The 26,375-nt window shown below is 38.4% G+C and overlaps 2 protein-coding genes across 2 annotated transcripts; both read left to right on the forward strand.

Moving 5' to 3' along the window:
* Positions 1 to 873: 873 nt before the first annotated feature.
* On the forward strand, positions 874 to 8,209 carry LOC146522345 (uncharacterized). Its single transcript, XM_085143559.1, has 8 exons — positions 874 to 1,265; positions 2,033 to 2,166; positions 2,317 to 2,363; positions 2,760 to 2,913; positions 3,002 to 3,238; positions 3,336 to 3,560; positions 3,959 to 4,022; positions 6,318 to 8,209. Exons 1-8 carry the CDS (start codon positions 1,088 to 1,090, stop codon positions 7,388 to 7,390), a joined length of 2,112 nt encoding a protein of 703 aa, XP_084999685.1. The 5' UTR covers positions 874 to 1,087; the 3' UTR covers positions 7,391 to 8,209.
* A 2,594-nt stretch (positions 8,210 to 10,803) lies between these two features.
* On the forward strand, positions 10,804 to 18,708 carry LOC146522346 (uncharacterized). Its single transcript, XM_085143497.1, has 7 exons — positions 10,804 to 12,967; positions 13,386 to 13,519; positions 14,222 to 15,361; positions 15,774 to 16,010; positions 16,109 to 16,333; positions 16,610 to 16,673; positions 17,275 to 18,708. Exons 1-7 carry the CDS (start codon positions 12,790 to 12,792, stop codon positions 18,345 to 18,347), a joined length of 3,051 nt encoding a protein of 1,016 aa, XP_084999623.1. The 5' UTR covers positions 10,804 to 12,789; the 3' UTR covers positions 18,348 to 18,708.
* The last annotated feature ends 7,667 nt before the right edge of the window (positions 18,709 to 26,375 follow it).

The raw sequence follows: 26,375 nt of genomic DNA on the forward strand, positions 1-26,375 counted from the left end.
GTTTTTTTTGGAGCCAAAGTATGTTCCTATCACAAGTTAGAAGCTGCAGTTTTGACTTGGGAGTGACTTCATATACTCCCAAGTAAAGTGTCATGTTATACTAAAAATGTCTTCTTCAAAAGAGATCTGGTCTCGAGGCTGTCAGTAAGTGTAAAAAGCAGTTAGAAAGATATTTTGAAAAAGAACTGTATTGGTTACCATGTAGGTGCAAACACAGTCATTGCAAGATACTTTCAAAGCAGGTCACTTATTTTATGCAATGCCTGTTGTTAATCCTCTTGACTAGTCTGTCAAAATAAGCAAAGATATTAGTCATAAAAAAAATCACACGTCGCTTTTCAGCAATGTATAATCTCCTACTGACAAAGGCAGTAGGAGTACGCCTAGTACATGAGTACAAAGACGTATGTCCCAAGGCTAGATTTGAATTGAACTCCAAGTCAAATGTATTCACCACTGCACCACAGTTTGTCCTTGTACCACACCTTAAAAGGGTTTTAGAGAGCTGTTAACAAGCTTTATGGCCAGATTGTGGTGGTGTTTAGTGAGTTTTGACTAAGTTTAATTTGTGCTTTCACTGAAATCTTCAGTCATAACTTAAACAGCTGGGTGTATTGAAAATATGATGAAATGTTTTTATAAAGCGAGACCATTATTGTTTTTCAAACATGTTGACATCTGGAGTGTAATCTATTTAGACATTGCACGTTTACTTCTGTGCGTGTCTTTTTAGTAGCCTGCTGTTAGTCTAATATTGCTCTTGTGAACAACCAGTATTCCAAAGTGTTAATAAGCAAAATCACTGATTACAGAGGCGGAGGCATTTATTAAAAAAACAAGACTTGGAAGAGTAAAAAACTCGTTTTAAGATGTTTACTGTGAGCTTTCTAACGTCTTGTAGACTGAGTTACTAAAAAGGAGTTATCACTGTTGTAAATTCATCATTGGGCGTGCGCTGTTGTTTGGTCATGTGACGCACAAACGTGATTGTCGGAGGAAGCCTTGCAGGATCATCACTCCTTTACTCCGATCAGAGAGTGCTGAGCTCTTACAAATCGCTGCTTATGTTTGGTTCGGTTACAGCGGGATGATGGCAGATCTTTACCAGCACCCGGTTTTCTTTGAGTGCGAGAGTCTTAAAGAAGAACATCTGACGAGATTACAAAATTATTTCCGTAATCGTCGCAAATCAGGCGGAGGAGATTGCGGACAACTGACGAGAGTGGACGCAAACATCTACAGCGTGGTTTTCCAAAATAAAAAAGGTAAGTTTATCATGCGTTCTATATTTATTATTAAAATGTATATTTTATATATATATAAATAGATTTATTTATGCACGAAATATTATTATCATTTCTCGGTTAAAATAGCCGTAACAGAAAGGTTTCAGCTGTTTAAGAAATATTATATTTTCACCGTTGAAGTACAGCTGTGGGTGGGAGTAGTGAGAAAGGAAACGTAAACCAAATGTTTGTCTGGAAAGCGAAACTTGTTATGCAACGTTAAGTTTCGTTTTCGGTGATCAGCAGCTGCCTCAATGCTGAGTTCAGGGAATTCGGGAAACTCTGATTTCCCACCGTCACATTTGAACTCTTTCCTCTGTGAGTGGGCTGTTTAGAGGGAGAGAGCTACTATGAGATGACAATATTATTGCAAATACGGTTGTTTTTTTTAATAGTATTTGCTGTTTGAATGTGTTTTAGTAGATACAGTGAAATGAGTTGTAAAGGCTTTAAAGTGGAAGTCAGCAATATATTGTATTGGACATACTTCATATGTGCTATGTACTGTCTCGGTAGCTTGTGAAGCTTGCACACAAGAATTTCACTCACATGTGCTGTACCAGTGCACCAGTAATGTGGTGTGACAACAAATTTGATTTTGATTTGACCACTGAATTATAGTTTCTACCAAACTGGCAGTGGGTGAAAAGAGGAGAAAAAAGAACAAAGAAGGGCAAAGAAAACGAAAAGAAAGAGTTAAAGTTATATAATAAATTCAGTCTGTAATTTGAGATATGTGTCTACAGATCAGCAGAGAGTCCTTCAGAGATCAAAGCACGTTTTGGAGATTGAACATTGTGGTGTTGTGTTTACTGTCCGAGAAAGTCTGGAAAATTCTACCTCCTCTCACTTCATGACCCCCACTTCCAATCCAGCAGAGGTAAATTTCACGTTTTTGTTTATCTAGATTTTTAATAGTTTTATGCATCCTTATGAAATGAACATTGTCCATTGTATTATAATATTAATGTAAGCAGGGGTTTGCTACAAATTGATAGCTGTTCTCATTTGCATGTCTTCCCAATCACAGACTCCTGAGCACATTCCTGCCTCATCTCTTCTGCCAAGCGATGACGGGTATGAACTACATGTTAATAATTATCTTAGTTACTTAAATGTCCACATGCTCAGCAAGAACTTGAGAACATGCTTGCCTGTTTAGCCTGCTCTGCTGAACTTTACTGTGAGGAGGGGAGAGTTTTAGTCAGGAGGCTCGCTCAACCTGGTGCAGCAGATGAAGTTAGTGATTGGAAAGCTGAGGTAGACGCTCTCTTTGGTGGCTACTTGTGCCATTATGAGGTAAACCCTGACAAAGTTGAAGCTTTGGTTCAGTCCAGCAGCTCTCCTCAGACTGTGAGGTGAAGGTGTACACAGATGTATCTGGGAAGAGTCTGAAGTGACTGTTGCTGCTGTGAAGGACTTTGGTAGTGTGAGAGGTTAAAGTCTGAGCCAAGTCATCCCGTTTGATAACAGAGAGGAGGCGGTGAGGGCCATACAGGAACCATGTGACAGGCTTCTCCAAGGGATAGATACACCTGATGAAGATACAGCAAGAGGAGCCACTGCCAGAGCTCCTGGAGGCAGAGTCCACATGGAGGTTATTCAGGGACTAATCGAGAGCCAACAGGTGAAAAATGCTGCTGTAATTAAGATAAATCACAACTCACAATAAAACACATTTTCTAAACCCACCAAATCTCCTGCTCTTGTCCTAGGTGGATGCTTTGGTGTCTCCTATGGTTGGCCATAATCCTCACTCTACCCGTGTTGGAAATGCTTTGTTTGAAGTAGCGGGACCCCAGCTGACCACAAGGTTTAGAAAGGAAGCAGGAGATGAAACAATGCCTGGTGACTCAGTACTGCTGGAGGGCTTACCTGGACTTCAGTCTAATGCAGTCTTCTTCCTCAATCTTGTTCCCTGGAATGGTGACCCAGACGGCGTGCCAGTCCAGGTGAGATAGTAAAGGAGGGATTTTATTATACTGCTTGTTTGTGAGGACACTTTTAATGGAGTCATTTGCCATAATCTAGTATTTTTACCCACTATAGGTTCTTCGAATGGGCATCAGAAAGATCCTATCTTCCTGTGAGACAAAAGGATTCACATCTGTCGCTCTTCCCGTCATTGGTGCTGGGATTGCTCTGAAATTTCCTGACAGTGAAGTGAAGAGGGTGTTAACAGAGGAAATGCACATATTTGAACAGGAGCGAACAGGCATCACACCATTCCTGATCCGCATCGTCATTCACTTTGATGACGCGGAGACACTCAAGGTAATGGAACAATTTTTTTTCCCCTAAAAATCTACTACCGACAAATGCTGAGAGTTGAAGAATGCCACCATTCCTTATCCTTAGAAAACAAAGAAACTCAGAATATATTAATCAAATATGTCACAATTGGAAAAGCTCATTTTCCTATATCAGTCAGCAGGAACAGTCTCATCTGACCCCAATATTTGGTTTATCCTTCATATTTTATTTTTCAAAGCAGCAAGGAGGCTTGCTCAGATTGGAGGCTTGCAGCAAGGAGGCTTCACAAACCTGATTTGACTTTAACTTGGAAACATACTGTATACACAATCATTAACCAATCAGCTATTGTTTCCTCTGCAATATATACAGTATATACAGGAATCATTACTAATGCTGGAAATTTGTTGTCTTTGCAGACATTTGGCTCTGTCCAAAATAAAGAATTCACTGAAGATGTTCAAAATAAAGACCAAGATCAAGGTAGGTGTAGAAAATATCCACAGATAAGAATCCAGACAGTGCTTTTTTAAACATAAATAACAATTTGATTCTTTTTGTTAAAAAAATCTTTTAAAAAAGAGACCATAATAAAACATCAACAGGAAATTACAACATCTGATGTAGAATATAAAAAACATTCAGTCCATCAAATGATACTAAATAGACAGCCTTTGGACAACAGCTCAAACACCCAGTATTTTGGAGGATTCAGACAGTCTTGCATTAACCCTCCAAAGACTGACCAAAAGCTTCACCTAACAGCAAACAATGTTCTCCTCTTATCATTTAGTATTCAGGTCTCATATTATCCTTTCTGAATAAAGTTACGTTGAAACCAAGCACACCATTGTTTTTCTTGTGACATTACCAATAAGTTTGATGTGTCACATGGCCCTCTTCCTATTGAAAAAGTTGTATCCAAGATGGCTGACTTCTAAATGGCCATCATGGTCACCACCCATCTTGAGGAGTTTGCCCCCTCACATATACTAATGTGCCACAAACAGGACTTTAATATCACCAACCATTCCCACGTTATTATGGTGTATCCATATAAATGGCCCACCCTGTACTTTTAATTAACTGCTTTAGCCCACTTACAGTGAAAATTTTAAAAAAACAACCTCTTGTTCATGACCTGTGTAGTATGTCAACACTATTGGAAGTAAAAATAACCTGAACTCCAACTTTGAAAACACAACTTTTTTTTTTTTTTTTTTTTTTTTAAATAAAGTTCTGACTTGTATTATGAGTCTGTGGTCTGGGAGAGAGTCTGTAACTCTCTGTCTGCAAAATACAGTATATAATGACCAATGCTGGGCAATTAATTATATAGTTACTTCTTCAAAAAGTTACTGAGTTATGCAAACAACAACGTTTTTTGCAGTTGTTTACCTAAAAATGCAGCCAAGGCGTTTTTTTAAATAAACATTTCAAACTATTTACAGAACAATCAGCTGTCCTGCATCAAATCTGATGCCACACAAATTATTTGTGCCACTCCAGAAAATAATTTCTGTCCACTATGAGATAAAGGAGAACAACAGCCTGATACCTGCAGGCCTGACAACAGGAGATGTATCACTCCTGTAACACCTGTAGCATTCAGCAGTCGCCTCATTGTTCTGACACACACAACAAAACTATTGACTACACTACACACTAACTACACAAGATTTGCGCTAAACGTCACAAATCTCTCACATCTCAAAACACCGCCGTCACTCCTAAAACTCCCCCTTTCCTAAACAACTAAATGCCATATAATTGGTGATATGATTGGTCCACATGGTACATTTTTTCCACCAAGGCTGGAGGGGCGGGAGGTTTGTTTTTTGCTCACATGTGGAGAGCGCTTTTGAGCGTTTTCCTTATAAAACACCATTTTACTGTTTCTTCCCGCAGTAAATATAAACAACGATAGTATTCAGGAAGAAAAACAAACATTGCATATTTTTTTATCATAACTCTGCTTATACGTGGCCTATTTACACAATTTAAAAACTGGTATAAAGTCAACACTTTTTCCGTCAATTGTTCCGTTTGTCCTGCTCACATCTCCAATGGTTGTCCACGTTGTCATTAACGTGGCTTCACTCCACATCAGCCACGCTGCTTTGTTAGCTAAAACACCGGTGTCGGCACATAAGGACGCTGTCATAGACTGTCAACGACGTTGATTAGCTGCGTATGTACGCATGTGAATCGCATTATTGGCTGAACTATGGGATAAGGTGTCATCGTTCTAATCCCATACTGGAGAAGCCAGTCACTTACTGACTAACACTGCAAAACAGAATTGTTAAAGTTTTAATTTTAATTTCAATTCAGGTTAGACTTTTTTTTTCTGTGCGCAAAGACCGTGCCAGCAGTGCGCAATTGTGCACATGTGCAGCTTAGAGGGAACAGTGATCATGACCTCTCAGACATTAGACACTTTCAAAACCTTTTTTAAAAAACCCACTTTTATACTTGACTTTTAAATCAGAATAAGTTTGTACTACTTTTATTTGCCTTATTTCTTCCTGAAATCTTCTAATTTAATGTTGTTGTTTTTTTTCTTAAATTGCATCACAGCTTCCTACTTTTATATCTTTTGATTGTTTTAAATTTGCAGCACTTTGGTCACAGTTGTTGTTTTTACATGTGCTATATAAAGAAGTTTGACTTTGACTGTTGATTCTGTTTCAAACCTGAAACCCTGACCAAAAAGTATTTCGAAGGCAGCAAAAGTAAGAAAGAAATGTACTTAACAGAGTGACTGTTCTCCTCTAGAGTCAACAACAATGAGGTTGGTCCTGCTGGGAAAAACTGGATCTGGGAAAAGTGATTTGGGTAACACCATTCTTGGAGAGGAGCTCTTTGCCACCTACCCCTCTCCAAACTCTGGAACAATGAAATGCCAAACAGAAACCAAAACAGTCAGTGGAAGAAGCATCACTCTGATCGACACCCCTGGTTTGTTTGACACAGGAAGGTCTGAGGAAGATCTGAAGCCTGAGATAATGAGCTGTATGACAGAGTGTGCTCCTGGGCCTCATGCTTTTCTCATTGTGCTTCAAGTGGATAAATTCACAGAGCACGAGCAGGCTGTCGTCACTAAGATAGTTCAGTATTTCTCAGATGAAGCTCTAAAATATGCTGTCGTTGTTTTCACTCACGGTGACCAGCTCAAGAAAAAGATGAAAATTGAAGATTTTGTCAGTCAGAACAAAAATCTGAGTGATCTGGTGTCAAAGTGTGGTGGTCGGTGCCACGTCTTTGATAACAAACACTGGAACAACAACCAGCAAAATAACTACAGGAGCAACCAGTTCCAGGTGGAGGAGTTGCTGAAAACAATAGAAAAAGTGGTGGTGGAAAGAAACGGAGGCTACTACACAAATAAAACGCTGCAAAATGTGGAGACAGCAATACAGAAACAGGTAGAACACATTAGACACTCAATGCCAGATAAAACCCCAGAAGAGATCAGAAACCAGGCTAAAACAGATGTGTTTAACAGGTTTCTGATCCAAATGGCAGGGATTGCAACAGGAGCTTTGCTCGGTGCTTTTTTTGGTGTTGTAGCATTGGCTGAATTTGCTATCAAAGCTGTGAAGAACCCACAACTGATGAATGTCACAAAAAAGCTTTCTACATTAGCACGTGTACCAGCTGCACACGAACCAAAAGCACTAGTAGTTGCTGGAGCAGTAGGCTTGACAGCAGCTGTAGGAGTAGGAGGAGTAATGGGAGGTGTCATTGGAAATGAAGCCGCTAAGGATGCAGAGTCACTTTCAGAAGCTGTACAGAGAACATATAAGGCTGTAGAAGAAAAAGGAAAATCTCTCACTCACATAATGTAAGGTTTTCATAATAATCAGATATTTATGTGAACATTTGATTATTTTATTACCTCTTGATGTTGTTACACTATATATAATGTTTAAATATTTAGAAGGCGGTAGAGAAAAGTCCAGTCCGTTAGATAGGAGGGTTTTGTTGTTTAGCCACTTTAGCACTTAACACTTTTTTTGCCTGACTGCCATTTGGTGGTGGGAACATATTCTTTGGTGTGTTTATGAGAGATTTATGTTCAATAGGTTTGTGGTCCTTAAAAAGTAAAACTATGAGCTTTAATTCTCACAAAGTCTGTCAGTATGCTTGTTTTCTTTGTGAGGTTGTTGCTTGATCTCCCTGGTGCCTCATTATTTTGTCTTGTCCATATAAAGGACAAGACTGTTTATGGCACAGACTACAACCACTGAAGAAATTAGGTTTTGTTTTCGTTTTTTTTCTGATATTGTCAAATCTCAATTTTTACTTAATTGTAAACGATCTGATATTGATAGAACTACTTGAAATGTGTATGATATATTGGTGATGTGATTGACAGATCAAAGATGACCTATTAAGCAATAAAAGCACTAATTTCTGACAAGGTTTTCCATTGCCCATTTGTTTTGTTTTGAGATTTTTTCCCTCCATGTCATAGTTTTGTTATTGTTGTACTGCACTTACATGTTGTGATTAACATGAGACACTGAGGAAGTAAAGGCGTGAAGAAAGGACATTTAGAGGGGCTAAAAAACTGCCAGAGTGTTGCCAACAAAGTGCAGCAACTATGTTTCCCTGCCTGAAATTTTGCCCGTGGAAAAACATGAACTTTTGTCATTGTGAATTTTTGAGTTTTGATTGATTGATTGATTGATTGAATCTTTATTTTGAACATGTTAAAAAGTACAACAACATAGAATTAAAAGAGACAAATAAACAAAGCAAAACAAAAAAGAAAACGAGCAACCACAACTACAAATATCTGTCATGTTCAAAAAGGAGCAGGAAGAAGCATGAGCTTATTTAATCCCACCCCTTTTCCACTATCTAGTAATTTATAGACTCCAGAAATACCTCCTTGCAATCACATTATATGTCATGTGTATTTATTTTTTTTTAATTCTTCTTCTTTTTTTTCTTTTTTTTAAAATATATATACATATATGTTTCTATCTATCCATACATACGTATTTACACATACGCACATATACACATTTTCAATAACCCCATTAACACCTCAAAGGATACACAACCTACAAATATATATATATACCCATACCAACATACCCGTGCACCCGCACACACATGAAAATATTAGACAAGAACACCCTATCAAATCTCTACCTCTTCCCTGTACCCTGTAAAAACCATCTCCTTAAACCGCTTTTTAAACTGTGTCATGCTCGGACATTGCTTTATATCTTTACTTAGTCTGTTCCACAGTTTCACTCCACACACACAGATGCAAAAACTTTTTAATGTTGTACGGATACGAGGATGTTTTAAATTTAATTCCCCCCTCAAATTGTATCCCCGTTCCCTTTTAGAAAACATTTTTAGAATATTGTCAGGAAGCAGGTTATTTATTGCTTTATATATAATTTGTGCAGTGAGAAAATGAACCAGATCTGTGAATTTGAGAATTTTTGATTTTAAGAATAGTGGATTTGTATGATCTCTGTAACCGGTTTTATGGATTATCCTTATGGCCCTTTTTTGTAATATAAAGATTGATGATAGCGAACATTTGTAAGTATTGCCCCACACCTCTGCACAGTAATTCAAATACGGTGCAATCAGGGAACAGTAGAGAATGTGGAGTGATTTGTGGTCCAGAATGTGTTTTACTTTACTCAGGATTGAGACACTTCTTGAAATTTTGTTGAGTGTATCATTACCAGCATGCACAGTAATTGGTCATATGGCCCATATTTCAATTTTTAGTTCAATCTTTAGTGTTATTTACATAATCCCAAATCACAACAACAGTCTTCTCAAAGTTCTTTGTATTGTAAGGTAAAGACACTACAATAATACAGGGAAAAAAACGGACCTCTTATGAGCAAACGCTGGCAACAGTGGAAATGAAAAACAGGAAGAAACCTCAGGCAGAACCAGCCTCAGGGAGGTGTGGCCATCTGCTGTGAACAGTTGGGGAGGAAGACACGACAAAAGGCAAGCTGTGAAGACGAGACAGATTAAAAATAACTAACGATTAAATGCAGAGAAGTGTATAAACAGTACGTGGAAAAGGTTAGTGAAGAATAAACACTAAATAAACGCTAATAAACGGGAATTCCCAAGGAGCATATGCCTAGTGCAGCAAAACTAATTAGGTTTCACCTGATTTAGCCCTAACCATATGCTTTATCCAAAAGGAAAGTTTTAAGCTGAATCTAAAAAGTAGAGATAGTGTCTTGTCTCCTGAAGAGGGGCCTCTGATTCTACTCTATGAACCACAAGTAAGCCTGCAGTGCGAGACCGAAGTGCGGTGAGACCTTAAAGATAAGATGGGACCTGATTATTCAAGTATGTGTATGCATATTGTAAACAGAACTGGTCCTATCGCAGAACCATGTGGAAATCCATAATGTAAAGTAGATTCCCCATTTACATGAACAAACTGGAGTCTATTAGATAGATAGGATTCAAACCACTGCAGTGTCGTACCTTCAATACCTACAACATGCTATAATCACTGTAATAAATTAACACAGATGAGTCCACTGTCAGAGGCCATAAGAAGATCATTTATAACTTTCACTAAAGCTGTTTGTGTACTGTGATGGGCTCTGATACCCGACTGCAACTCTTCAAATAAACAATTTCTCTGCAGATGATCTGATAGCTGTTTTATAACTACTCTTTCAAAAACTTCTGAGATAAAAGGAAGGTTGAAAATTGTCCTGAAATCATAATTAGTTTTGCATGTATACATACAACTCATCTCGCAGGATGAAACCTTCAGTCTCATATGAGAGTGCAGAGCTCTCACTAATTGCTTTGTATTTTATGAAAATATTTCCATATTCACCACAGTTTAGGAGACCACTATGAGAGTGAGAGACAAAATCTACTTTACTGCTTTCAGAAATCAAAAAGATATGTTCATCATGGATTGTAATCCAATCCAATCCAACTTTATTTATATAGCACTTTAAAAAACAACAAAGTTGACCAAAGTGCTTTCCAATAATAAAACACAGATAGCAGTTAAAAACCATACATGAAGCAGACAAAAATAAATAAATATAAATAACAATGAAATAAATACAATACAAATGAAAAAGAAGATGAAAATAAATCAGCATATATAAAACATATAAAACATTAGTAAAATAGACAATAAGATCTACAATGAATAAAATTAACAAAACAAAAAGATTAAGAGTGACCAACAGCTGACTAAAACTGACTACAAGCTACAATCTTTGGAAGAGAGAAGGTCATGTTCAGCTCATGGCATCCCTTGAAGATGTTACTGGTATGGACATTAGTTTTTTAGATGTATGTTAAGTAGCTTAGTTTTTTAGACATTAGTTTTTTAGATGTATGCTTAGGTTATGATGCATGTGCGTATTGACTTAAGGCTGCAAGGAATTAAGTATCAGCCTTGATTTAGATATTGTGATCTTATCTTTACAGTAATGATTAAACATGAGTTTTTCTGATATAATTAACACCCTAATTTTAAAAGTAATGAGATTATTGCATATGTTTTCACTCAGTGCACTAGTGCTCACACAGCACTAGCCGAGGACGGGGCCACAAACCCATGAGAATGACTCAAAACCCAGCGGATCCCCCACCACACAACGAACCACACAACGGGGAGGAGCACTATAACAATGTCCCATCCCACACAGCAAAATTGGTATGGCCCAGATCTCCTTACACATGGCCCACATACCGCAAAGAATGACAGCCCTTTCGAGCCATGTAATAACAGCATGTGCCAGAACATAATAGTGCAGAAGTAACAAGACAATACCCTGTTCCAACAGTGAATGGCCTGACTACTCAAAGTGCTCTATACAACATGCCACATTCACCCAACCACACACTTTTGCTAAACTGGGTGCTTCCTAATGACATTCATACTCTAGACATGCAGAATGGCAGAAGCAGGGATCGAACCACTAACCTTCCCATCACTAGGTGACCTGCTCTACCTCCTGAGCTACAGCTGCCCAGTGGTAAAAATTAGTAAACCGTCACTAGGTTTTCGATAAAGTGTAAACTCACAAACCTGTCAAACCTGCATTTGAAACATTGGCTACCATAGCAGTATAGTATTGCAACATGGAATTTGGCTCTTCTAACTAAAATAGGAAAATAGGAACATAAACAGTGGCATCATTGCCAGACCTGGCCCATATCTGGTTGACATACACTCTGCCATGACACCAGTCAGAAGTGCCAGCTTGATGCCGGATCCGGGCCAGACCTGTTTTCTATGAGCCTGGGCCACATAAACCGAACCATAATCGGGCCAGATGTGGCATGCCATTACGTAAACAGTGCCATCTACGCCAGGCCTGGCCCATATCTGGATGACATACCACTTACCATGCCAGAAGTCAGCCAGCAGTGCCGGCTTGACACCAGATCCAGGCCAAACCTGTCTGCTATGTGGGCATAGGGATCAAGGTCCAGCGAGCCCCAGACCCAGGCCTACTCACTCACACACACAGAAACTGCACAGACACACTCATCTATCCACATCCACCCCACGGACGAATGCCTCCCGACCATAGCCAGCAGCCCCGTTGTTCGAGATTCAGTTAACCCGTCCCCTCATCATCAGTCAACCACAGCGTCAAGTAGGACGGAGGAAAAATGGGATGTAAGGACCGGCTTGGCCATGTTAAAATGGTCTGTTGGGTGCATGTGTTGGTGTGCGTGAGTGAGTGAGATGTAAAAAGTGAATATGATGTGTGAAAACTAGAGCGGAGAACTGTGGCACGATAATGAATGGCTTTTCTAAAGAGAGAGCATTGTTCTTACCAAAACATGTTGATATCTTTGGCAAAATCTATTTAGAAGCGGCACGTGTTTACCTCTGCGGATGTCTGTTTTTTTTGTAGTATCCTGCTGTTCTGGCTCTTGTGAACAACTAGTTTTAAAAGTGTTAAAAAACAAAATTAGTCATTACAGAGGCATTTAATAAACGTACTTGGATGAAGAAACTGGTTTTAGATGGTTTCGGTACGGGGAGCTTTGGAAGACTGGTTTACCACAAAGGTGTAGTTATTACTGTTCTAAATTTAACATCACCTGCAGGCGCGTTTGTTTAATCATGTGACCTTTATGACGCACAAAGGTGTTTGTGCACATTGACGAAGCTTGCAGGATCAGTCCTTTACTCCGATCAGAGAGTGCTGAGCTCTTACAAATCGCTGCTTATGTTTGGTTCATTTACAGCGGGATGATGGCTGATCAGACCCAGCACCCGGTTTTCTTTGAGTGTGAGAGTCTTAAAGAAGAACATCTGACGAGAGTACAAAAATACTTCGGTATTCGCCGCAAATCGGGCGGAGGAGAGTGCGGACCGGTCACCACAGTGGACGAAAACCTCTACAGTGTTGCTTTCCGAAATAAAAAAGGTAGGTTTATTATGAATTTTAATAGGTAAATATATTTACCTATTTTATAATGTACGGACTTTCTTATGCACGAAATATCATACAGTAGTCGAAGTCTCTAAATGACCATTTATTATTTTAATCAATGATTATATTTTGTCTCAGTAACCGTATCAGAAAGTTTTTGCTGTTTAGGAGCTATTATACTTTCACAAGTGAGTTAATGGTGGCAATGGGACACGTAAGAAAGGAAACGCAAAACAAAAGTCTGTCCGGAAAGCGAAACCTAATATTACACAACATTTGTTGATCAGCAGCCGACAGTGGGTGAAAAGATAAGAATAAAGAAGAAGGAAAAAAGAAACATAAAAACGAAAATAAGTCACATAAAAATAAATTCTACATGAAACTCAGGTTGTAACTTGAGATCTATTTATAGATCAGCAGCGAGTTCTTCAGAGATCAGAGCATGTTTTGGAGCTTGAAGATTGTCGTTTGGTGATCACAGTCCGAGAAAGTCTGGAAAGTGATGACACCTCTCATTTCATCACCCCTACTTCCACTCCAGCAGAGGTAAATTTCATGTTTTGATTTAATCAAGATCTTTGACAGTTTTATGGATCCATATAGAATCAGCATTGTCCATTTGATTATAATATTAATATAAGCAGACTTTGCTTTCTTCCTATCTATCTATCTATCTATCTATCTATCTATCTATCTATCTATATATATATATATATATATATATATATCTACACTGTAAAAAAATGTAATATGAAATTATTTTTCTGTGTATTTTACAGTTTTGTACTGTTCTTCTAGAATATCATTAAATTTACATAAATAGACTGTGATTTTACATTTCAAATGTAAATTAATGTAAAATCATTGTAAATGTAATAAAACATAATTTTATTGTTTTTTTTAATGTATTTGTCTGTACATATGCATATTTAAATTGTTAAAATACATTCACAAATGTATCATAATTTCACAAATATTTGTCCGTCATTTGAAAGATTGAACTGTTAAACTCAAATGTAATGCTATGGAAAAATATATAAAATGATTCTTATAAACTTTTTTTTACATCGAATAATAATTATTATTACTGTTATTTAGGGCGATCGTGGCTCAAGCGTTGGCAGATCGCCTTGTAATCAGAAGGTTGCCGGTTTGAGCCCCTTGAAAATAATCGTATTTTCAATATATATATATATATATGTGTGTGTACACATAAGTAAGGTGGTTTACATGTCTTCCCAGGCACAGACTTCTGAGAACATTCCTGCCTCGTCTCTTCCACCAAGTGATGAAGAGTATGAACTACATGTTGATAATTATCTCCTTCGTTACCTGAAAGAATGTCCACATGCTCAGCAAGAACTTGAGAACATGCTTGCCTGTTTAGCCTGCTCTGCTGAACTTTACTGTGAGGAGGGGAGAGTTTTAGTCAGGAGGCTCGCTCAACCTGGTGCTGCAGATGAAGTTAGTGATTGGAAAGCTGAGGTAGATGCTCTCTTTGGTGGCTACTTTTGCCATTATGAGGTAAACCCTGACAAAGTTGAAGCTTTGGTTCAGTCCAGCAGCTCTTGTCAGACTGCAGGTGAGGTGAAGGTGTACACAGATGAGTCTGGGATGGCTGTTGTTGTTGGAGAACTGTCTCTGGTTCATGCCAGGTTGTTAGACATCGAGCAGCCTTCAAGTTTACGTGACAATATGGCATCTCTGAGTTTGAGTGAGGAAAGCACAACCATTGCTAGCTACAGCCTTTGTGATGGGCTCCAGGTGTTTGTGTGTCAGGGTGACATCACCAAGCAACACGCTGATGCTCTGGTAAATGCAGCCAATCAGGACTTGGAGCACTCTGAAGGTGTTGCTGCTGCACTGAGTCGAGCTGGTGGTCCTGAAATACAGAGAGAGAGCGATGAATTAGTGAAGTGTTTTGGGAAAATTTCCATAGGAGAAATAGTAGTGACCACAGGGGGTAACTTAAAGTGCAAGAAACTGCTTCATGCAGTTGTGCCATCAGGTGGAAAACCAAGTAAGAGAGATAAGATGTTAGTGGAGAAAACTGTGCATTCTGCTTTAAAGTTTTCTGAAATAATGGAGTTTCAGTCCATAGCCATTCCTTGTATCAGCTCAGGTGTCTCTGGGGTTCCTCTCACTGTGTGCACTGAGGCAACTGTTGCTGCTGTGAAGGACTTTGGCAGTGTGGGAGGTCGAAGTGTGAGCAAAATCATCCTGATTGATAACAGAGAGGAAGCAGTGAGGGCCATGCAGGAAGCATGTGACAGGCTTCTCCAAGGGATAGATACACCTGATGAAGATACAGCAAGAGGAGCCACTGCCAGAGCTCCTGTAGGCAGAGTCCACATGGAGGTTATTCAGGGATCGATCGAGAGCCAACAGGTGAGAAACGTTGCTGATAAGATAGATCACACCAACACAAGTTAGTTAGTTTAAATTGATCATTCACTAGCTGGGCCCACATCCTCATTTTAGGTTTGACAGTGTTTTAGTAGGTAAAGATGAATGTTTGGACATGAATTGAGCTGTGGTTTGGGGAAGGCCTCGAAGGGAACTGGCAACGGCTCCCATGCCTGGCAGATCCCCTTGTACTAAACAGAAGTGAAGAAGTTAAAGAATTAAAAAGGGAAGGGAGGGTGGGACACGTAAACGAGAATGAACAGCTTGCAGAACTGGGGGAACCAATAGACCCAGAAGCAGAGTATTTGGAGGCGTGGTCTCGCTCTTTAAATTTCGATACATAATCTCCAATTTACATAAAACACATTTTCTAAATTGCCTGCTCTTGTCCTAGGTGGATGCTTTGGTGTCTCCTATGGTTGGCCACGATCCTCTGTCTACCCGTGTTGGAAATGCTTTGTTTGAAGTAGCTGGACCCCAGCTGACCACAAGGTTTAGAAAGGAAGCAGAAGATGAAACAATGCCTGGTGACTCAGTACTGCTGGAGGGCTTACCTGGACTTCAGTCTAATGCAGTCTTCTTCCTCAATCTCGTTCCCTGGGATGGTGACCCAGACGGAGTTGCAGTCCAGGTGAGATAGTAAAGGAGTGATTTTATTATTCTTTCTGTTTGTGAGGACATTTTTTAATGAAGCCATTTGTCATAATCCAATATTGTTATGTTCTATAGGTTCTTCGAATGAACATCAACACAATACTGTCTTCTTGTGAGAAGAAAGGATTCACATCTGTCGCTCTTCCCGTCCTCGGTGCTGGGATGGCCCTGCAGTTTCCTGTCAGTGAAGTGGAGAGAGTGTTAAAGGAGGAAGTTTATGTATTTGAAGAGGAACGAGCAGGCATCACATCATTTCTGATCCGCATCGTCATTCACCCCGATGATGAGGAGACACACGAGGTTATGACATAGCACTTTTCCCTAAAACTCAACTACTGAGAATTACGACGCTGAGAGTCGAAGAATGCCACCAACACCAAATTCTTATATTGATTTGTGCTTAAAAAAAGAAACTCTGAATATAGTAATCAAATATGTTCCAATAGTAAAAGCTCATTTACCATCTCATTTGCCAATATCAGTCAGCAGGGACAGTCTCATCTGACCCCAGTATTATGTGTAATAATATACTGTACAGAAATTGTTACTAATGCTGTTAATTTGTTGTCTTTACAGACATTTGGCTCTGTCCAAAATGACAAATTCACTGAAGATTTTCACCACAAAGACCCAGACCAAGGTGAGTGTAGGAAAATATATACAACTAAGAATCAAAACAGTGTTTTTTATTTTATCTGTTTTTTTCCTTTTGGGCATCTAAAAGTCTTGAGTTAAAAAAGAGACATCTAAAACATCAACAGGGAATTACTACATCAGCTAGAGAATATAAAAGACACTCAGTCCATCACAGTGTACAAAATACACAGCATTTGGACAACAGCTCAAATACCCGAAAGTTTGGAGGATTCAGACAGTCTTGCATTAACCCTCCAAAGACTGAACAAAAGCTTGACCTAATAGCTTGACCTAATTATCATTTAGTGTTCAGGTCTCATATTATCCCTCCTGCTACAGACCCATCTGTTCTCACACCAACAGTGACAGTGGTCAACAACCTGAAACCCACAAGTACTCTGGATATTTATAATAACCGACCAAAAGCTTGACCTAATAGCAAACTGCATTCTCCTCTTATTCTTTAGTATTGACTCTGTGTCTGACTAAGCCTATACTGTAAAATCTGCTTCCTATTTTAAACCTCAAACCATGACCAAAAAGTATTTTAAAGGCAGCAAAAGTAAGAAACAAATGTACTTAACAGAGTCAACTTCCTCCTCTAGAGTCAACAACAATGAGGCTGGTCCTGCTGGGAAAAACTGGATCTGGGAAAAGTCACCTGGGTAACACCATTCTTGGAGAGGAGCTTTTTGCCACTTATGCCTCTCCAAACTCTGGAACAATGAAATGCCAAACAGAAACCAAAACAGTCAGTGGAAGAAGCATCACTCTGATCGACACCCCTGGTTTCTTTGACACAGGAAGGTCTGAGGTGGATTTGAACTCTGAGATAATGAGCTGTATGACAGAGTGTGCTCCTGGGCCTCATGCTTTTCTCATTGTGCTTCGAGTGGATAAATTCACAGAGCACGAGCAGGCTGTCATCACTAAGATATGTCAGTGTTTCTCAGATGAAGCTCTAAAATATGCAGTTGTTGTTTTCACTCACGGTGAACAGCTTGAGAAAAATTTAAAAATTGAAGATTTTGTCAGTCAGAACAAGAATCTGAGTGATCTGGTGTCAAAGTGTAGTGGTCGGTGCCACGTCTTTGATAACAAACACTGGAACAACAACCAGCCAAATAACTACAGGAGCAACCAGTTCCAGCTGGAGGAGTTGCTGAAAACAATAGAAAAAATGGTGGTGGAAAAAAACGGAGGCTACTACACAAATACAATGCTGCAACATTTGGAGACGACAATACGAGAACAGGAAGAACACATAAGACAGTCAATGCCAGATAAAACCCCAGAAGAGATCAGAAACCAGGCTAAAACTAATGTGATCAATAGGTTTCTGATCCAAATGGCAGGGATTGGAACAGGAGCTTTGCTAGGTGCTTTTTTCGGTGTAGTAACATTGGCTGAATTTGCTATCAAAGCTGTGAAGAACCCACAATTGGTGAATGTCGCAACAAAGCTTTCCAGATTTGTGCCAGCTGCACAGCAACAGAATGCATTAGTAGCTGCTGGAGCAGTAGGCTTGGTTGGAGCAGCAACTGCAGGAGGAATAATGGGAGGTGTAATTGGAAATGATGCAGCTAAAGATTCAGAGTCACTTTCAGAAGCTGTACAGAAAACATATAATGCTGTACAGGAGGAAAGAAAATCTCTTACTCATGTAAGATTTTCATAATAACCAGGTACAGTAGTCCCTCGTTTATCGCGGGAGTTACGTAAAAAAAAAAAAAATAAATAATAACCAACTTTAATTTTTTACAGTTATTATAGATGTTTTAAGGCTGTAAAACCCATCACTACACACTTTATACACTTTTCTTATTGTGTTTGACATTTTTGTGTTTGTTGGGAGAAAACTTACAAACACACAGGACAGCTCTTCAGAGTCACGCTGTTAGCGATCGAAGATTTATGCAGATTTGACTACCTGAACTCATTCTGTACTGTACAGGAGACACGGCACGAGATTGATTGGCAGTGGTCTACAGGATGCAGAACACAATGCGTTGTTAAAATTTAAAAAAGAAAAAAAGAAAGCCGTAAAAGGCGTTACACAAAATTAGTGTTTATTTGGAATCTGGTTTTTGGCAAACTATCATATATTTAGTCAGCTGTTTCCCTCCTTCATGAAGGAGATTTTGTTCTTTTGTTCGCTTTAGCACTTTATCTACTAACATTTTGTTTTATCTTACTCTCCTTTGGTGGTGGGAACATATTGTTTGGTGTATTTATGTTCAATAGGTTTGTGATCCATAAACAACTAAAATGTTGAGCTTAAAGATTCTCACAACATCTGTGAGTGTGATAGCTGTGTTTATGGGGTTGTTACTTGAACTACCTAGTGCCTTGATTCACTGTGATCATAATTTTTCATACAGATGTGACTAAAGTGGAAGAATGTTTGAGACCATGAAACACATCAAACTTTAAAAACAATAACAAAACACAACAACACACTTAAGATTGAAGAAATTAGGTTTTGATTTTTCCCTGATATTGTCAAATCTCTATTTTAACTTAATTGTAAAGTATCTAATAATAATAGAACTACCTGATATGTGTATGCTATATTGCTGATATGATTGACGGATCAAAGATGTCTTATTAAGCAATAAAAGCTATAATTTCTGACAAGGTTTCCCATTTCCCATGCCACGGTTTTGCTGTTGTTGTACTGCACTTACATGTTGTGATCAACAAGAGACACTCTAAGAAAATGCTTCGATTCATGTGATGGCATTATCAGCATTAATATCACTTTTATTCATATAGTCCCAAATCACAACAGCAGTCTCCTCATTGTGATTTGTAAGGTAAAAACCTCACAATAATGCAGAGAAACCCCAACAATCAATGTGAACAAACACATGGCAACAGTGGTTAGGAAAAGTTCACTTTTAACAGGAAAAAAGCGCCACAAAAACCAGGCTCAGGGAGAGGGCATCCATCTCCTGTCATTATGTAAGGGTTAGGAGAGGTAGACACCTGTTAATAAGAGCAAAAAGCAGAATGCAGAAAGATGTATAAATTAGGGATGGCACAATACCACTTTTAATGTCTGATACCAATATCATAAATTTGAATATCTGCCGACAAGAATATGAATCTGCACCCAAAATATTTTAGTTCAACATTATTAATCTTTTTATTTGAACTTTTAGCAGAACTTTAAATCTAAATATTTAAAGTAATATTCAAAAGTAATTTAAAATGTGATTTTATGCAGATTTCAAAAACTCTTTGGTTCTGAAAAAAAGTGCAATATTAGCACAGAATAATGTTTATATTCAACAAGTTGTCGAATGGATTCCTTTATACTTACAGCTTAACATAAATAGACATCCAGAGTGGAAAGCATTGCAAATAAATGCAAACATGGCTTATTGTGACACTCATCTTTAATCAAGATGGATGTCAGTGTATGCTCTTTCTATCAAATTTAACCTGAGATTGAATTTTTTGTAATTTTGATACAAAACTTAATACAAGTATGAAAAAAGTGTTTTGTTTTTTATTGTTGTTTTTTGGAATCATGAAACTATTTAGCCTGCAACATTGCGTTTTGCAATGTAAAACTTAAGTCTATTCATCGTAAGGTCAGACTTAGCAACGACAACGCAGAGACATCCAAAATGTTGAGTAAAGAAGAAACACTGAGTGCGGGGCTGTGCAGAGATTTTCGAAGGGGCATGTGCTACAAGTTTAAAAGGAACAAACAGAACTGGGGTGACCCACATGTCCCAATGTGTGAAATGACTCTCAAGTCATAGTAACCTTAGGTTTGTCTGTCTGTGACCCATTGTTCTGCTTGGGAAGTAGACAGAGAGAGGAAAAAGGAATTCATAGAGGTCAGAACATCTCTGCCCCTACAACCTCCCTAATTGGGTCAATGCAATCATTGAGGAAATGGAAATACTTTTAGGTTCTATTTCTCTTAATCGATGTTTATGGATTTTTGTCTATGTTTGCTAAATTCTTACTCAAATAAACTTTTTTAAAATGTTCATATCAATACACTAGGATGGACAGCAGCTCCAGATAGACTAGAGAAGCCAGCCACAGGTTTGGAGAGATGAGATGTCACCTGTGACATCTAGTTTTGTGAATCAGTTTTCCTGAACACTTTTTAATCTTGCTAAACATTACTAGCTTGCTCAATCTAATAAAGCAGTGTTTTCGACACAAGTCACTGTTAGAATAATGTTATTCACAAGTTCATTCAGACATGTTGACACAGTGACATCTGCTGGCCAGTTTGGCCATACATCTTAGTGGTTCTGTGAATCAGTGATGCAGACAAACACAGCACATTTTCAAACAAACCTACTTGTTATACCTCACTCAGTAACTGTGATCAACACGTTTCTTATTTGTTATGGAAATTGTTAAGGAACAGTTCACCTGTATTTAATATATGGGTTTTTTCACATTTCTTTAAACGGTGTAAATGTATTCTTTAGGGTCGTGCAGTGTGTTAGTAACAGATTATAGTGAGGATGATGTAAATATTGCAGCAAATAACATTTCCTATTAAAAATTAGACAAAACAACAACAACTAGAGGACAGACAGAGTCAGGCTGAAAACCTGTCCTGCTTTTTTTTGTCTTTAAAGGCAGAGGCGGTTTTCATTGAGATGTTTTAGCAAATGGAGCTCAGTCATTTTTTTTCTCACTTTCAATTATATGACAGTAATTCAAATAAGATATTTGTATATTATTTATGTTTCTTTATATTTATTTAATTACACTTTACGCACTAGTTTAAACGCTGGATTCCAGTGTCCAAGTTATTGACCTGTCTATAATAGTCTTTAGCAAAAATAATAAAGAGAGTGATTGAGAGTGACATAAATAAGACTTCATAAAATCCTTTTCATCCTTGGAAGTCTTCAAATCAAATCTGAAGACCTACCTATTTTCCAAGGCTTTCGGATCTCTCTGACATCTTTTTTGTTCTGTCTTAACTATTCTGGTCTCTTATCTTATTGGATGATGTTCACATATGTGTGCTTGTGTGTGAATGTGTACATTTTTGTATATGTATGTGCATATTTGCATGTAGGGGAGACCGGGGATAGTTGTAACATTTTTGACATTTCTGTCTGTAAATTGGAGCTCTTTTAAGGTAGTGGATTCAAAATGTAATGCAAAGTATTTACATGTCTCGGCTATTAAATAGTGCAGCTATTTTCTCTGCAGCACAATTACCAATTGCATGGTATGGTCTCAAACACAAAGAGTGAAATGTTACAATTAACCCCATAGTCTGGGTTAGTTGTAACATATCCTGGGGTGAAATGTAACACAATGAAATAAGGGTACTGACAAAACATTAACATGTAATCTTTGTTTATTCAACACATGAATGCACTTAGAGACATTTATGTAGCTATGTGTGTGTGTGACAGAATGCAGAAATCTAGCTTTTGAACATATGCCAACCCCCCAAAAAAGACAAATTATGGAATTTTCTGCAACTAAATATTTCATTAATTTTGGTTGGTCTTCCTTGAGTTTGGCCTCATTGGCTCAGTGGGCATTATAACTTACAACTCTTGCACCAATTTTGAACATAACAATGAAGCTGAAAAAATGTAGTTGTTCACCAGCATTGCAATTCCATTACTTTTTATCATGGCTTACCTTGGTGTGGTTTGCAAAGTGCTTCAGAAAGATGAGGAAATCTGTTTCTTGCACCCATCCTGATTTATTTCCACTACCAATACTTCCTACTGGTCCCTCTCTGACACAGTGGTCTGCATAATGCATGTGTGGGAACACAAACAGTGGAGGAATTGTGTTGCCAATGGCATTAACCGCATATACAAAAGCGACCAGTGAACCTCTCTCTGCTGATGTCGTTGCCCCAACTTGTTTAATATAAGTTAAAGTAATAGTGTGGTAAGTTGTAACATCTGCATTATTGTTACAACTGACCCAGACTGTTGCTGTTACAACTGACCCAGACTCCTATAGCCATGAACTAGCTAACATTACAGCCAACGGCTAAAACATTAGCACTAAAGACCTACACAGAATATATCCCCATAGACATACAAATAACATAATTTAAGTTTGATTAGTTTAACTGCAAAGCAGATAATGCTATTAGAAATTGAAATAAAGTAGAAAAACGTACTTTTTGGCATACAAATTACTTTTTTTCGTGTTAAATTGTCTGTGTTTGACAAAATGTGCTGATTTTTCACATGTGATAGCAGAACTGAATTGGGCATGCACAGGATGAGTCACATCATTTGAAACTTAGCCCTGATTGGAGAAATTGGAAGTGTTACAACTGACCCACGTTACAACTATCCCCGGTCTCCCCTACACATATACTCTTTACAAACATATATGGATGTCTTACAATCTTTCTTCAATGTTTTCATTCTATCTATTTTAATTCTTTTTTATTATATTATCCCTCTGTTCAGCACTTTGGCCGACACTTGATGTCTTTTAAACGTGCTATATAAATAAAGATGACTTGACTTGACTATTCTGGTATTATAAACAGTACTTAGCAAACATATAAAACAACCTAATTTATAATTACATATACCTAACTAATAGGGTTGCCAACTCTCAGCAAAAAAGAAAAAAAAAATAGGGAACCACTCCCCCACCCTCTGCCTCAAGATGCTTAATTAACAAACCGATTTTAATTTAATGCATGTATAAAACAAATGCACATAAATCTATTATTTTTCTCTAGTAATTAAATAGATTCAGCATCTTTCTTCAACAGAAGTGCAGACTGCACAGATGGTACCTTCCCAAAGGAAAGAATACTATAACTTACTGGGGTATATACTAGACTTAATATTTACTGAATACAATAATGGATTTCTATACATTTTACATCAGATGAAAACTTTGGTTGTAAGATCCAGATAATTATTTATTAAAAGCGAGACATTTTAAATGAGAATAACAAAGAAAAGTAATTATTTGTGCTCCCCTTTCCCTGTTAATGCCCTACCTGGCCCCCTTGGCAAAAATTTGCTAGACCCTCCCCTGCACAGCTATCAGCTGTCAGCTACTTAGAAAAGGATCCTGGTGTTATTTATTAGAAACAGGTCATAACTTCACTTCAACTCATTCATGTCACCTAAAAGGTAAACCTGTTTGTCCATCACCTGTTCAGCTCTGAGAATCCAGTAAGGACATCTCCTGGTTTCATCTTCATGTTTCCCTCTCACCACATATCCAAACCGATATCATGACCAGCAGCTTTTACAGCTCCAGCAAACATCAGCTGATACTAGAAATTAATATTAGATCAATTCTAACAACAGCTGATCAAGCTTAAACGTGCTGCTGTTGTTTAGCGCGACCTCTGTTGGTTTCTTCTTTTCGGTGCAGAGAGAAAAGCCGATCAGCTGATCATTGATTAGTTTCACGATTGAATTAGCAACTTTCTAGCTGAAGTAGTAGGGCACAAATCGCTAGTGATGTGCGGATCGATCCTGAAATATCGATTCCTCCGATACCAATCATTTATGCTGTAGAATCGATTCTCACATTAAAATATCGATATCTTAGTAATTTAGGGTCAATTTGTAGTTTATCATTAACAAGAACACAGTGGAAAGAAACTATAATATTCGGATTGTCTACATTCAAAGGAACTACTTCCTCTTCCGCCTTTCATAGTCATGTGCGAAATACGGCTGTATAAATGTCTCGCAGCCCCTTGGCGTGCGCAGTGCGCACTCACAACAATGGCTGAGCTTAATTGTGCGGACGTATTTTACCTCCACAAACAGCTGAGACGTGGTTTGCATACATGTGGCAAAAAAGTGAGGTGTTGTGGGCATACTTGCAAACCTTGACATTCAAAAGGGCTGGGGGGGATAAATACATTTTACAGTGTTTATTTATCGTATAAAATACGTTATAATGTCACCGTTATTATTGGCCGGCCCGGAAACAGCGGGGGTGTCCAAATTCAGAGGCTGCTTCCACCTGAGGACCCGGCCTTCAAGGTCTAAAGAAAGCCGGGTAGTACGTCATGAGCTCTCTCGGCGGAGTGAAACTGCTCCTTGCTATCTAAAATATAACCGGGCACTGACGTAAACTCTTCTGTTTAATCATTTTCTGTTTGACGTTTATTCAGCTGTGTGAAAACCCCGGAGGAACCCTCCCGAGGGATTAATAAAGTTAAATTTTATTTAATCTAATCGAATAACTTTAATCTCAGCCAAACCGATTTACTCACAAACAAATAAAACACTGAAAAAGCCAAACAATAACATTTTTAAGTTATCAAAGTGACTTATATATCATGTTTAACCGAAAGACCACGGGGGTTTGAAAACGATGTGTCGGTCGGCTCAGATATTTGAAGTTTACACAGCTACATTCTCACCTGAAAATATGTTAAAAGTTTTTTTGCGACCCAGAAAGAGAAATAAGAGTAATATTAAAACTAAGTCGCTGCCGCCATTGTTGGAAACTGGAATTGGGCTTTGAATTCTGCGAGATGGTTTTTCAATTTTGTTGTCCGGGTGGAAAATTGGGAGAAATTCGGGAGGGGCACTGAAATTCGGAATTCTCCGGGAAAAATCGGGAGGGTTGGCATGTATGGTTGTGGCAACATCATTAACCTTGTCAAACACCTCAGAGTAAATCATATCACAGAATATGACCAGCCTATGTTGAGGCGAACTGAAGAGGAGGAGAGGGACAGGTGCTGCTGCTAGTGCGAGACAGACGTCTCTCACGGAGTCCTTTAGTGCTGCAGGCAGGCAAGGTGTTCAAATAGCGCACAACTTCAGTTTTTTTTATTTCTATGTGATGAACTCTGCATTATTAAGTGATAAGAACAAGTAATCTGATGTCCTGTAATCATTATGATGCTATAATTTGAGATACAATAAATAAAATAAGTTTTTGTACAAAGTATCGGTATCGGATCAGTATCGTCGATACCACCCTGAATATTACTTGGTATCGGATCGGACCTCGTCGGCTGTAATTGGTCCAACCCAGAGTCGATCATGACCAACTGGCCAATCCACCACCACTCATTTATACCCTTAAAAAAGAAAAGGAATAAAAACCCCATCGCCATTAAAAACGAAAACTCACGAGCGGCCCACCGGGCAAACGCCCGGTATGCCCGAAGACCAGTCCAGCCCTGGCTCAAGCTGCATCATAGTGTAACGCGAGGGTTCACTAGGTGGTTTGGAATCTCTCTGAATAATTAGGAACAGCAAGATGGAGACGGATAACTTTTTAGCAGCCTCTGTACTCTCAGCACACAGCAACAACCACCCACACTTCCTGTGTGCTGCCCTCATGAATACTTCACTGGCCTTTTAGAAGCCAGGAAATCTTATACTCAGATCAAAACAGGAAAACAACCAAGTAACACATACGTATTACTGGTTTGAACCATTGACTGTAGAAGTCAATGGTTTGAACATGCATGTCTAAACATTCAAACGTGTAAACATGTAAATATCAAAACACGTAACCACCAAATAGCTACATAACTAGCTTTATACCCTTTGTAAACACCTCTTTGTATATCAAATTAGATTTAAATTTACTTCCACACTTTACAATAGCAAAAGCTTCACAAGATTAATATGTCACTGCAATTGTTAACTTAGTTTCTGCTTTCAATTAGATGAAAATGACTTTTTCATAGAAGGAAATGGAAAGTTGCACGGGTGCAATGTGATGATAATAA

Source organism: Neolamprologus multifasciatus, chromosome 3 (genome assembly GCF_963576455.1).
Source record: "Neolamprologus multifasciatus chromosome 3, fNeoMul1.2, whole genome shotgun sequence".
NCBI classification, from domain to species: domain Eukaryota; kingdom Metazoa; phylum Chordata; class Actinopteri; order Cichliformes; family Cichlidae; genus Neolamprologus; species Neolamprologus multifasciatus.

Bases quoted from the DNA above. Each gene is read 5' to 3' on its own strand.
- LOC146522346 (XM_085143497.1), top strand. From the start codon at position 12,790: ATGATGGCTGATCAGACCCAGCACCCGGTTTTCTTTGAGTGTGAGAGT. The intron at 16,334-16,609 runs GTTATGACATAG...TTGTCTTTACAG, and splicing joins ATGATGAGGAGACACACGAG to ACATTTGGCTCTGTCCAAAA. The intron at 16,674-17,274 runs GTGAGTGTAGGA...TTCCTCCTCTAG, and splicing joins CCACAAAGACCCAGACCAAG to AGTCAACAACAATGAGGCTG.
- LOC146522345 (XM_085143559.1), top strand. From the start codon at position 1,088: ATGATGGCAGATCTTTACCAGCACCCGGTTTTCTTTGAGTGCGAGAGT. The intron at 1,266-2,032 runs GTAAGTTTATCA...ATGTGTCTACAG, and splicing joins GGTTTTCCAAAATAAAAAAG to ATCAGCAGAGAGTCCTTCAG. The intron at 2,364-2,759 runs GTATGAACTACA...GTTTGATAACAG, and splicing joins CTTCTGCCAAGCGATGACGG to AGAGGAGGCGGTGAGGGCCA.